The sequence below is a fragment of the Lithobates pipiens genome, unplaced genomic scaffold, assembly GCF_037356315.1.
Source record: "Lithobates pipiens isolate NorthernLeopardFrog02 unplaced genomic scaffold, aLitPip1_a1.2 Scaffold_10, whole genome shotgun sequence".
In the NCBI taxonomy this organism is placed as follows: Eukaryota; Metazoa; Chordata; class Amphibia; order Anura; family Ranidae; genus Lithobates; species Lithobates pipiens.
In genome coordinates this window covers 217,294,700-217,309,365 of record NW_027507686.1, presented here as the reverse complement: position 1 = coordinate 217,309,365, position 14,666 = coordinate 217,294,700, and the positions used below count along the sequence as shown (strand labels likewise).

General features: G+C 42.1%; 1 protein-coding gene across 1 annotated transcript in view; it reads right to left on the bottom strand.

Moving 5' to 3' along the window:
- The window catches only part of MYBPC3 (myosin binding protein C3), a 207,008-nt gene that overhangs the window by 70,596 nt on the left and 121,746 nt on the right, over positions 1-14,666 (bottom strand). The window contains exons 17-19 of the mRNA XM_077461101.1: positions 11,765-11,794; positions 8,945-9,081; positions 6,124-6,189 (exon numbers count right to left, since the gene is read on the bottom strand). Of these exons, the coding sequence (XP_077317227.1) occupies positions 6,124-6,189; positions 8,945-9,081; positions 11,765-11,794 (233 nt within the window). The remainder of the gene's footprint in view (positions 1-6,123; positions 6,190-8,944; positions 9,082-11,764; positions 11,795-14,666) is intronic.

Sequence of the window (14,666 nt, the reverse complement as noted above, 5' to 3'; positions counted from 1 at the left end):
TTAAAATGAACCCGACTCTCCCATTGAGGACAGTTTGCAAAAGACATAGTGAAACAAACATCTATTTCCCTAAAGGAATAAATGGGTAGGACTCTGCAACAAAGTTTGTTCAAATCCTTGCAATGTACATTGATCGCCAAAGGGGATTTTTTTTCTTTTTTTTTTTCAACAAAAGTGGAGTTACTTTTAAAACCTCAATATCTTCTTCTATCTCTCGGGGACTCTGTTGGAGAGATTTCTACACTGAGCTCCTGACCCATTATGAAGGGCACCCCATCAACCTGCTATTTCCAACTTTGGACGTTCCAATTCACAAAGGTGAGTTGGAACATTCAAAACTACTAGATGAATAAAACTTTTTACTCTTCACATCTAGCGAATGCTGAAACAAGAAGGAACAGTATTTTGCTTGCTTTAGAGCATTGGTGCTCAACCTGCGGCCCTCCAGCTGTTGTGAAAGTACAAGTCCCATCATGCCCATGCCTTTGGGAGCCTTGCTTTTAACAGTCAGCCTTGCTATGCCTCGTGGGACTTGTAGTTCCACAACAACTGGAGAACCACAGGTTGAGCACTCATGCTTTAGAGTAGGGATCCTCAAACTACGGCCCTCCAGCTGTTGCAAAACTACACATCCCATGAGGCATTGTAAAGTTCTGACATTCATAGACATGACTAGGCATGATGGGAATTGTAGTTCCTGAACAACTGGAGGGCCATAGTTTGAAGACCCCTGCTTTAGAGCAATGGTTATCAACCCTGTCCTCAGGACCCACTAACAGGCCAGGTTTTATGTATTACCTTGGGGAGATGCAGACTAGAATACTGCAATCACTGAGCAGCAAATGATATCACCTGTGATGTATTTCAGTTATCTTGCAAACCTGGCCTGTTAGTGGGCCCTGAGGACAGGGTTGATGATCACTGCTAGAGGCTCCAGATTGAAACTGTATGCTGTCATGGAGCTCACTGCCTACAGGAACCAAGACTCTCTCCATAATAAATATTCATCTTCCAAGCTCCAAAATGGTGTTGCCCAAAAAATATATAAAAACTATAAAGTGTAGTATATCCAGGGATTTTTTTCTCAGAGAATAGGTACAGGAACTCAACCATGCCCGCCACACACACACACCTGCCAAATGGCATCATATAGTAGCTCTTCCCTCTGCATATAACCCGCTCCCTCCACTGCCCTCATTTTCTCCCCCCTCCTTAAACGCTCCACCATCTGTCATATACATCTTACCTTTGTTGCAATATTAAGCTGAAACACCTATCCGGCTGTAGTACCTCCCAGCATACTATACTATACTACAAGAGAGATTATAAAGTAGGAGCATCAACAACTGGTCACCAGGGAAAAAATGGAGACCACAGAGGGTGCAGCCCACCACACACCCTCTCCTGCCCATGACTGCACTGAACCCTGGGCACCTGAGATAAGCTATCACTTGTAAACGCAGAAGCTGGACTTCAGTGTTACCAAGTGATAGTGGTGAGCAGGGAACAGAAGACCTGAGCCAGAGGTGGTGGATCTGAGTTCCCCCTAGTTCCTCTTGAAAAAAAGCCCTGCATCCAATACACCATATAATCAATATTACTTGGTTATGTGCAAATATATACTTTGCATCACCCAGTGTTCCCGACTCCTTTGCAACCACATGCCAAAATACCCAAATACTAAAAAGCCTTCCAAGTTTTTATATGTTGTTTGGGGAACACCATTCTGGAGCTTTGAAGGCGAACATTTGAGAAGAAATAAGATGGCACCACATATCTGTTTGGGAAATATGAGCTTTATTAGACCCTTATATATGCTGGGTCACACAGTCTGATGAGCGTTTGAATTGCTATAAGCACCTGCATATCTGCAAGTATCAAGATTGTGTCAATTGACTATAAAGCAATTGTTTTTTTTTTGTTTCCAGCAGCTGAAGTTTTTTTCTGGTAGAACTGATCACTTGGACATCTGAGTGTGGAGGATTAGCTCTTGTGATTGCCACTCATCAACACGCCCTGCAATGAGGAAATCTGTACTGGCAGTACATTGCCATTGCTAATCTCTCCTTCTAAAAATGCTACTTTTTTTGGCTGCAATGATGATCCCATGGCTTCAGGATTTTTTAAAGCATAGACCCAGAACAGGTATGCAATTAAGGAGTTCTGACATCACTCTGACATTTTAATCTGCATGCTTATTCTGGGTTAAAAAAAAAAAATCAAAATCCGAGACAGCCAGTCAATTAATATTTTTAAATGAGATCAGTGACAGCTGCTGCTTATAGATCCGCAAAAGTGTTCCGTATCCAAATTTTCCAGTCTAACTCGAGCCTCAGCCCTCACTTTTTTCTAAATTCTTCAGGCCAGTAATGTAGGTGCTGTGATGACGCCCATGGTTTGCAGTATGTCCTCAGTCTTTCAGTCTTCACTGGGTGTCATTCAACTTGGAAAACTGAGGACATCTTGTGGCGAAAAAGAGGCACTGCAATGTACTGCACCAGTGAGTAGACGTGCACTGCCAAAAAATGTGTTCGTTTTTCTTTCATTCCTTCTTTTAGTTTTTTCTTGAGTCATTCGTTATGATCGCAATTCGTAAATTCACAAATTCGCTAATTCGTAAATTTGAAAATCCAAAATTAAGAAAGAAAATTTGAAAAACGAACTAACTTATAATAACTAACAATTAAATTATAGGTATTGGAATTTCCTTTCAAATTTGGATGTTAGTGAACGTAACTAATATGAATTTATCCGAAGGTACAAATGATCCTAAATAATGAATGTGGCATCTAAACAAATGGAACCAAACAAATTAATAATAAATAATAATAAAAAGTCTTTATTATTATTATTGTTATTTATTATTATTAATTTGTTACGTTCCATTTGTTTAGATACAACATTTGTTATTCCGAATAATTCATAACTTCGGATACATTCGTATTCGTTACGTTCACTAACAGCCAAATTTGAAAGCAAATTCCAATACCTATAATTTAATAGTTAGTAATAGATAAATTATTATTAGTTAGTCATTATTTCAGATTTTTAGAATTTTCAGATTTTCGAATGTCAGATTTCTGGGTTTTTGTTAATTCGGATATTTGTCGAAATGCATTAAAAAAATTATTTGTAACTAAACGAATTGCACGTGTCTACCAGCAAGGAGGCTTTGCAGCGTTTCTTTTCTTTCTTTCTTTTTTTTTTTTTTTTTACACACTGCCTTTTTCGCCTGGAGTTGACACTATATAGGTGAAATGGTCAATTGATCCATAAAACATTCATTGTCAGAAGTATTTTTGCAAGCTGAATGAAATGTCACCATATTTTTTCTCCAAGGGATTAATGCATGTATCATGAGTTCCATACTCAGGTACTTATTATATTCACCTTTTTGATACTTGCTATATTTAGGCACACTTGCATATCTTACACATTGTTTATTTTCTGAGCACTTATTCTTATTTATTTTACTTTTTTGGATATTGCAGATTCTTCCACACAAGTCCATCTTTCTCCTCTCTTTCTCTCTCTCACTTTCTTTCTCTTTTTTCTTATTTTGTCATCTGCTAGTATCCCCTTGTTATCCTATGTTTTACACCATCTCCATGTCCCTACCATCCTTGACCCAGGCTTTTTACTTAGCTATACATATCTTCATGCCAATACTCATTGATTTTACTTTACTACTTTAGATGCCTGATAAACATATTTGTTTATAGCTTATACTCTTTATGGACTATGAGGTTTCAAGGGATACATCACTACTCACACAATTGCAGTTCACCTCTTTCCTCTCTTTCCTTGTCTATTTTGTCACCTGGTAGTACCCCTCTGCTGTCCTACGTTTCTAACCATCTTCATGTCCCTACAACCTTTGGCCCAAGCCTTTCATTCATGCATACATATCTTTATGCCAATACTTATTGATTCTACTTTACTACTTTAGATGCCTGACAAACATACTTATGTTTACAGCCTATACTTTTTATCGACTAACGAGGTCTCTAGGGATACACTACACCTATGTCATGGCTGCTCTCCGTTTGGCCCCGGGTGGGGTCCCACCTGACTCTGCCCCCTCAGCTCCCTGGGGAGGCATCTGATGCCGCCGTCTCGAGGCCACCCACCTGGAGCCATGGTAGGGTTGCCACCTGTCCAGGATTCACCCGGACAGTTCAGGTTTGGGTTCATGTGTCCGGGTTTCAGACTGTCTGAAACCCGGACACATTATTTAGACTGGACTATGGCTTTTCAGCAGGATTGCTGGCAGTGGTTGTCTCAGCTGAGAGTGTCTGTTACACTCTTTCACAGCCCCTAAAGCCAGCACTAACAAACCACCCCCCCCCCAAACACATACAGGTGGGTGAGGAGAGAGGGCTCGATCTGCACCTCTTCCACCCCACCCCCTTTGTGTCTGCCCACACTCCAATCCCCGGCGCTGTGCCTCAGATAAGGAAAGTGGGAGCTGGAAATTTGAAGTCCAGCAGCCTCAGATCCACCTGGTGCTGACTGCCAAGGGGTGATTGGGATCACCATCCATCCATCCCTGTCTGTGACTGAAGTCTCCCCCCTTCTCTCTCTTGCCTCTGAGTAAGTACAGTAAGGCAAATTAGGGTTCTCAGAGCACCCTTACATCAGAGTTCCCCTTTACACCAGCGGCCGTAGTGTTTCCCCTTACATTAGAGTCCCCTTCATATATCAGAGTTCTCAGTGTTTGCCCTTAAATCAGGATTCCCAGTGCATCCCTTACAGTGAAAGGGAACTCTGCAAGTTCAGATGTAAGGGGGAACTCTGTGGATTCTGATGTAAAGGGGGACTCTTGTTATTACTTCATATGATTACAAATGTTATTTAGTAGCAAAATATATGTATAGTTTATATAAAAAATTTCTGTGCACCACAAAAGTGTTCGGGTTTGACTTGAAGAAAAGGTGGCAACCCTAAGCCATGGTCAAGCTCAGTGGTAAGTATGGGGACCCACAACCCCTCCTACCCTGTGCCTTTGTAACTAATACTGTGCTATATTGCCAAACATTTATAATTTTGTTCATCCTAGGTACATTGTTACACACATCCACCCCTGAAGAGCGAGCTGGATCTTGCAAAACTAGTCTGGTAGTATGATGCCCGTGTACTAAGACTACTTCTACATTTATGTACCAATATTCCTTGTTTATGTATCTTTTTTAATTGGCAACTGTTGGTGTTATTTATGCATGTAAACAATTGTATTTAAATAAACCATATACTATATTTACTACTGTTATGTTTACTGGCGGAAACATTACCCACTTCACAAGTCCCAGGGTGAATCTTTTGTTTTTTATATGAGTTCCATCTAGTGCTCATATTGTGGTATAGGTTTCTGAAATACCTCAATGAGAAAACTATACTGCATTTTGGCCACTAGATGGTGCTGATGATACAGGAATCAATCTCTTAGAAAAATTATGGGTGACATTTCACTCAATTTCCAGGAATGCTTTTGATGTTCGTGCAACAAATGTTTTATAACTAGACCCTTTAAATCTACGATTATAGCAGGATTTAAACTTGATGTGCATTTTAATTTCATACAACATATGAATTTTGCAGCAGGAAACCAGTGAAAGCAAAACATAAGTACACTAAACTCAAGCTTTAAAACATCCTAGAAGGATTTCATTGCTCTCCTTGCCTTTCTGTCCCAGTGATGGCCAATGTCTCAGGTACAGGAAATTAGGAAAAAAATCTCCCCTGAGAGGTTACAGATAAAAGATAAAAACACGGAAATGTGAACTATTCTTATTTTACAAAACAAAAAAAGTTGGTAGAAGAAGAAACTATGTATAACACCCTGAGGTCACTTATTCCTAATGAACTATAGGCTGAATGATAACCCAGTATAAACAACTGTTACCAATAATATATAGGTGACATGCTGAGTTAGAAATATTCTTTGTGCTACCCCCCCCCCCCCCCCCACACACACACACAGAGACATACATATAAATTCAATCAGAAATACAAAAGTGGTGGTAAGTTGTGCGTGATCACACCAAGAAAGGTCCACAAGTGGGATAAGTAAATGTGATGTGGTATTTCCAGGCACTGGAGAGACATTAGAGTGCCTCCACTTACATCCACATCCTCGTTCATCTCCACCCTAGACTCATTGTCAGCCCGGACAGGTTTCTGCTGTATGACCTGATTGTGGAAAATAGAGCTGAGATGCAGGGAAGGATAGATATGAGGGGAGGGGGTGAAGATATGAAGACATATATTGTTTGTCAGGTGATCCATGACTTCTTACTGAGCTTCAGCCTTACTTTTAGTCTTGCACAGTTGTACATGCTTCTTTCCTGTACTGATATTGCTTACTCTGATTTCACAGCACACCAAGAGATTCCTATAGTGTGCATTTGAATCTGCAGATAAAACCTGCCTTATTTCCTAATCCAACCTGTGTGGGTGCATGTATGTGTGTGTGTGTGTGTGTTTGTGTGTGTTTATGTCAGTACCATTTACCATATTTCTGTACAGGTATATATTGCATTCACTGAGATGTCTGTCCAACAGTTTTAAATTAAAAAGTTTTTTTAAATTATCAACACTTCCCACTGACACTACTGATTGTGAAAGGAAGTTCAACATCCTTACCACTCTAACAGTAGAATTCCCTACACAGTTTAATGTTCAACCGCTTCTCCTCCAATTTCATTGTGTATCTGCTAGTCCTTTCTTCCCAATCCTTATGCCATGTACACACACTGGACTTTCCGGCAGACTAGGTCCGACGGTCTTCCCGACGGACTTTCAGCGGAGTTCCGACGGACTTCTGAACGAAAGGACTTGCCCACACAAGAATGGAGTCCGTTAGTTTTGAACGTGAGGACTAAAAAAGGAGGTTCAATAGCCAGTAGCCAATAGCTTACCTTGCGTCATATTTGGTCCGTTGGACCAGCATACAGACAAACGGTTTTCCCCATAGCAATTGAGCCCGTCGGACAGATTTGAAACATCTTCTATTTCTAGGTCTGTCTGATTTTTTTAACGAAAAATGATTGGAATATCCCACACACGATCGGACTATCCGACTCCCGTCGGACCTAGTCTGTCGGAATGTCCGGTTGTGTGTAAGCGCCATGACTGCCCCAGAATCAGCTAGTCCTTTCCTTTGCATTCTGACTGCTCCAGGATCCGCTAGTCTTTTCCTCCCCATTCTGATTGCCCCAGAATCCACTAGTCCTTTCCTACCCATCCTCACTGTCTTAGTATCTGGTAGTCCTTTCTTCCCCATTCTTGACTGCCCCATGATCAGCTAATCCTTTCCTCCCTATCCTGACTGCCCCAGGATCCACTAGTCCTTTCCTCCACATCCTGACTGCCCCAGGATCCATTAGTCCTTTCCTCCACACCCTGACTGACCCAGGATCCACTAGTCCTTTCATCCACATCATGACTGTCCCAGGATCCACTAGTCCTTTCATCCACATCATGACTGTCCCAGGATCCACTAGTCCTTTCTTCCCCATCCTGACTGCTCAGGATCCGCTAGTCCTTTCCGCCTCACCCTGACTGCCCAAGGATCAGCTAGTCCTTTCTTTCCCATCCTGACTGCCCCAGGATCCCCTAGTCCTTTCCTCCCCATCCTGACTGCCCAGGATCCACTAGTCCTTTCCTCCCCATCTTGACTGTCCCAGGATTAGCTCGTAATTTCCACCCTATCCTAACTGCTCCAGAATCTGCTAGTTCTTTCCTCCCCATCCTGACTGCCCCAGGATCTGCTAGTCATTTCCTCCCCATCCTGACTGCCCCAGGATCTGCTAGTCCTTTCCTCCCCATCCTGACTGTGCCAGGCCCACGCCTTTCATTGAAACTCAGTTCTTGGAGGCTCAACATCACATGTGGGCATTACCAGTGATGATGCCATAGGGTTTACAATAAAGTTTTTAATAAAAATGGAAAGGTTTTATTTCATTAGCATGTTGATGGAAAGGAAGTAAACACGAAAGGCAAAATATAAGCTTCAGCTTTAAAGTGTATGTTCAGCCAAAACATTTTTATGTTAGTTGTGGATAAAGTAGTGAAGGATTAGACTTTATGTTAAGTATTTATTGCAGTCTGTGTGGGTAGATCCATCCTTGCTATTTGTCTGGGTGATAGTTATCACTGGGACAGATAATTATGGAAAATCCAACATTTTACAGTTGTCCCCAGAACAAGAGGTAAGGGGAAATCTTCCACCACCTATTGCCGTCTAAAAGGGAATGCCCTTCACTTTGGAGAGATCTGCTCTCTCTTCCTGTTGCATGTCCAGGACAGAAAGTCAAGGGAAATCTTCCAATGGGAAACAGATGGAAAAAAAAATCATGACAGGGGCTCTACCTAATCCCCATCTATTACGTAAGAACATTTTGTCTTTAGATACACTGTACTTTAATCCAAGCCAATGTGTTGTCTCAACCTATCCTAAAGATATCCATAAACATGGGATGACCCCTCAAAAACTAAAATGTTGGGCTATGCATACACTTTAATGTGAAACTCAATTTATTAAGTAAGCCAACCAAAAAGTAACTTTTATTATTCTGACTGCTGTATCCTGCTGCAATGTTATTAATTGATATGATAGTTTACTATGAGAGGTTAGTGGTAGACAGCTATGGTTAAAAAGAATAATACCATCTTTCTTATGTCACTTTTCAGTATACAATGCTTCTCTCATGTTACTATAACTTAGAAATAATTAAATGGTTGCACTCATGCCAGTTTTCAAATGGGCTGAGACTGTTCTATGAAAATCTGAGACAGGACAGTAGTCTGAGCAACCAATAATAACCAGCTGGACTACCTGAAGATCATAAGAATGGCTGAAGTGGAAACTTTCCCCCCCCCTAGTTTTTATATAAATCATAATTTGTACACTCCACATATGGAGGAAAACATAGCCCACTCTGACCTTATCTCCTTTGCTCCAAGTCACAGTTGGTGCCGGATCTCCGGTGATAGGAACATCCAGACGCAGTTTATTGCCAGCAACCACAATGATGGTGTCAGCATTTCCAGACGCGCAGTCCAGTTTAATCTTTGGTGGCTCTGTGGAAGGAGATATTTGTTTAATCAATTGCATGATCTATCATAAGGGGGTCAGTGATAAAGCATACAGCTGCCCAAAAAGGGCAGATTTATGTGATACGGCCTTACTCGGGCCTGGTACCTTTTAAATAAAACCCCCTCCAGCACATTTATAAGGCACAGAAGTGTGCTTACCAAAAGTGTATTTTAAAAAATGTGAAAAAAAGTGACCACACTATTCCTCTATCACAGAGTGTTCTGCAGCATTATGCATCAAACAGCCCGAAGACACTGCAGGCACCTCAATATCCATTTTTGGAAAGAAAGGTAAAATGCAACAGCGGTAAGTATCTGCTCTCCATTATATTTTGGTCCCTTAGTTATTTATAGTTATCATGGTAACCAAGTTCAAAAACCCACTGCTGTGCACACCCTTTCTGAATTCTGATGTTCCCCCTCTGTTCTTCTAGCCCAGTGTTTCTCAACCAGGGTGCTGCAGCACCCTGAGGTGCCATATGGGTTCCCCCAGGGTGCCCCGGGAATAAGACTCAGTTTGCTCCAGATCAGAGATGGGTGTGGGGTCTCTGTGGTAATGGAGATACTCGAATGTGATGGAGAAACTGATATGTTGAGGTTCTCATGTATAGGGGAGGACTCATACTCTGTGATGGAGGGGGGCTCTGATGTGATAGGGGGATTCTGATTTGAATGGGAGGGGTCCGACATGAAGGTGGGACTTTGATGTAAGGAAGGCTCTGATGTGGTGTGGGGACCTCTGACATGAAGGAGCCGCAGAACGAGACAATCAGTCCTTGGAGCAATTCCTACATTTCTATATTTCTGACCATCATAACAACTGGTCAGACCTCTTACTGTGGGCGGAGTTTGCTCACAATAGTGCCTTGAATTCTGCTTCCTGATTGTCCCTGTTTATGGAAAACTCTGGTTTCCAACCTTCCATGTTGCCTGACTCCTTTGTTCTGCAGTATTCCTGCGTTAGAGGAGCATCTCTGTGGTCTTCGTTCCACTTGGGTACAAGACCGGGAGGCTTTGCGACATGCTAATGTTAGGTACAGACTCCATGCTGTCCGCAGACGCCTGCCAGTGCCTTCCTACCAGGTTGGGGACAGGGTCTAGCTGTCATCGCGCAACCTCCGACTTTGTGTTCCCTCTCTAAAGTTCGCACCTCAGTTTATTGGGCCTTTCCATATTCTTCGCAGGATTAACCCAGTGGCTTACGCATTATACCTTCCTTCTATGCGTATCTATAATGTATTTCATGTCTCCTTATTAAAACCTTTGGTCTGCAACTGCTTTACCACCTCGGTCTCTCGTCCTCACCCTGTACAGGTTGAGAACCATGAGGAGTATCAAGTACAGTCCATTGTTGACTCTCGTAGGTTCTGTGGGGGCATACGGTACCTGGTGCATTGGACAGGGTACGGTCCGGAGGAACGCTCTTGGTTCTCATCCTTGAACGTACATGCCCCTGTCCTCCTCTGTGATTTCCATAGATGTTTCCCCTCAAGCCTAGTGGTCCTCCAAAGGGGGAGGGTTCATTGAGAAGGGGGCACTGTCAGGGCTGGGCTCAGCCCTTCCTTCTCTGAGCTGGCGACTCAGCGGTTGGCTAATTGCCAGTTTCTATCTTTCCACAGTGACTCACCTGATGATATCCTGCTCGTCAGTCCTGCCTACTTAAGCCGTCCAGCCCAGATGATCTCTGCCTTCACCTTGGTCAACATTACAGAGACTCCTGTGTTTCTGTTAAAGACTTGCTTGGCTGGCATTCCTTCTGGCTCCAGATCCTGCTTGCTGTTACAGTACACTGTTCCCTGGCTTCCTGGCTTTCTGGCTTGTCTGACTATCCATTCTGGTTACCGAACTTTGGCTATGTTTTGACTACATTTGTTCTATTTACTTTTATTGTTAAACAAGTGTGATTTAACTGTACTTCTGTCTCGGTGTGATTCATGGTTTCTGACAGGGGTCTGATGTGAATGGGGGGCTCTGATGTGAGGGGGGGATGACTGATGGGAAGGGGAGCTCTGATGTGCTATGGGGTGGATATCTGATGGGAAGGGAGACTTCTGATGCAAAGTGAATTTCATCAATATGATTGTATACACCATTTCAGGCTCAGGTTTCCTATTGATAAATATTTTTTTTTACATTTTAGATTGGGGTGTCTTAAGATTTTGCATAGTTTTAAAGGGTGCCGCAACTGAAAAAAAAAGGTTGAGAAATGCTGTTCCAGCCAACAAAGTTTGATCTCAATCACGTTAATGATTTTCCATTCATTTGTTACAGACTCTCTCATTACTCAGGCTGTGACAAAGGGACTTAAATCTAGTACACACGGGCCGATTGTTGGCAGGCCATTTCAATAGAAACCGACCGACATTCAGCCCGTGTGTATGGCAGCAGGTCCGAGAGAAGCTGGGCGAAAGGCTCATCACCGAAAAAGGTCTGCCGACCGACTCCCGGTCAGCGCTCTCAGCCAATGGCTGAGAGCACAGATCGGAGTGTTCTGGTAGGGGGCCGTCCCCCTGTCAGAACACAATAGCTCAATAGGGAGATCATTGCACTAACATCAGATTTTTAGTATAGCGGCTCCGACCTGAGTTGTCGTTATTTTTATATTTTTTTCAATCCTCTGTGTTATGTGTGAGGCTACACAGGTCAGTACATTTGAGATTTCACTTACCTTGTCTGGGGACGAAGTCAATCTTTACCTCTGGCAGGGAAAAAAGCAGAGAGAAAAGAAAGGAGTTATGAAACGTGTAATAAAAAAAGCTTTGTATCAATCCATTAGTTTTATAAAATCAAGCATAAAAAATACAGAGTGAAGCTCCTACAAATAGGAAACATAGGGGAAATAGGGGAAATACAAAGACACTGAATTTCAAAAGAGCCAACTTCCCTAAACTATGAACCTTGCTAGAAGATATAAATTGGGATAAAATCTTAGGAACAAAGAACATGGAGGAGAGATGGATTTGCTTTAAAAGCATATTCAATGAGGGCATTAGCCAGTGCATCCCACTGGGTAATAATTTTAAAAGAGTGAACAAAAGTCCTGGGTGGCTTAACGCCAATGTGAAAATGCATATAAAAGCAAAAGAGAAGGCCTTAAAAAAATACAAGGTTGAGGGATCATCATCAGCATTCAAACTTTATAAAGAATGCAACAAGAAATGTAAGGGTGCAATTAGTGCGGCTAAGATAGAACACGAAAGACACATAGCGGAGGAGATCAAAAAAATACCAAGAAATTCTTTAAGTATGTAAACAATAAAAAGGGCGGACAGACCATATTGGCCCCATAAAGAATGAGGAAGGACATCTGGTTACAAAGTATGAGGAGATGTCAATGGTATTGAATTTATTCTTCTCCTCAGTCTTCATGAGGGAATCGGGGGGCTTCAGTAACAAATACTGCAATGTTTATCCTCGTGACACATCACAGGAAGCACCCTCAAGGCTAACAGAGGACAGAATTAGAATTGTGAGAAAGTTGGGAAACTTAACATTAATAAATCACCGGGACCAGATGACTTGCAACCAAGGGTACTTAGGGAACTCAGTCAAGTAATTGCCAGACCATTGTTCCTAATTTTTCTGAAAGTCTACTGACTGGAATGGTACCAGCAGATTGGAGAAAAGCCAATGTAGCACCAATATTTAAAAAGGGCCCAAAATACAACAATGGGAATTACAGACCAGTTAGCCTAACATGAATAGTATGCAAGCTCTTGGAGGGAATGATAAGGGACTATATAGAAGATTTTAGTAATGAAAACTGTGTCATTAGCGGTAATCAGCATGGATTCATGAAGAATCGTTCATGCCAAACCAATCTATTAACCTTCTATGAGGAGGTGAGCTGCCATCTAGCTAAAGGAAGGCCTGTAGACATGGTGTATCTAGATTTTGCAAAAGCATTTGACACAGTTCCCCATGAACTTTTACTGTACAAAATAAGGTCCGTTGGCATGGACTATAGGGTGAGTACATGGACTGAAAACTGTATACTAGGGTGAGTTCAGAGGGTGGTGATAAATGGGGAATACTCGGAATGGTCAGGGGTGGGTAGTGGGGTCCCCCAGGGTTCTGTTCTGGGACCAATCCTATTTAATTTGTTCATAAACGACCTGGAGGATGGGGTAAACAGTTCAGTCTCTGTATTTGTAGATGATACTAAGCTAAGCAGGGAAATAACTTCTCAGCAGGATGTGGAAACCTTGCAAAAAGATCTGAACAAATTAATGGGGTGGGCAATTACATGGCAAATGAGGTTCAATGTAGAAAAATGTAAAATAATGCATTTGGATGGCAAAAATAGGAATGCAATCTATACACTGGGGGGAGAACCTCTGGGGGAATCTATGATCTATTATAAAAGGACCTGTGAGTCCTAGTAGATTATAGGCTCAGCAATGGCATGCAATGCCAAGCTGCTGCTGGGAAGGCAAACAGAATATTGGCATGCATTAAAAAAGGGATTAACTCCAGAGATAAAGCGATAATTCTCCCGCTCTACAAGACTCTGGTCCGACTGCACCAGGAGTATGCTGTCCAGTTCTGGGCACCAGTCCTCAGGAAGGATGTACTGGAGATGGAGCGAGTACAAAGAAAGGGCAACAAATCTAATAAAGGGTCTGGAGGATATTAGTTATGAGGAAAGGTTGTGAGCACTGAACTTATTCTCTCTGGAGAAGAGACGCTTGAGAGGGGATATGATTTAAATTTACAAATACCATACTGGTGACCCCACAATAGGGAGAAAACTTTTTCGCAGAAGGGAGTTTAACAAGACACGTGGCCACTCATTAAAATTCATTAAAAGAAAAGAGGTTTAACCTTAAACGACGTAGAGGGTTCTTTACTGTAATGCCGCGTACACACGATCGGAATTTCCAACAACAAATGTTCGATGTGAGCTTGTTGTCAGAAATTCTGACCGTGTGTATGCTCCATCAGACATTTGCTGTCAGAATTTCCGACAACAAATGTTTGAGAGCAGGTTCTCAAATTTTCTGACAACAAAACTTGGCGGAAATTCCGAGCGTGTGAACACAATTCCGACGCACAAAAGTCCATATATGCACGGTATCAAGCAGAAGAGCCACACTGGCTATTGAACTTCATTTTTCTCGGCTTGTCGTACGTTCTGTACGTCACCGCGTTCTTGACGTTTGGAATTTCCGACAACATTTGTGCGACCGTGTGTATGCAAGACAAGTTTGAGCCAACATTCATCAGAAAAAAAATCCACGGTTTTGTTGTCGGAATGTCTGATCGTGTTTATACGGCATAAGAGCGGCAAGGATGTGGAATTCCCTTCCACAGGCAGTGGTCTCAGCGGGGAGCATCGATAGTTTCAAAGAACTATTAGATAAGCACCTGAATGACCGCAATATACAGAGATATACAATGTAATACTGACATATAATCACACACATAGGTTGGACTTGATGGACTTGTGTCTTTTTTCAACCTCACCTACTATGTAACTATGTACTTTCAAGTCATTTCCAGAACAAGCGTAAGATTTAATCCCTCAGCAAAGTTCCAAGTCTGTCTATAACTTGTACATGCATGAATTA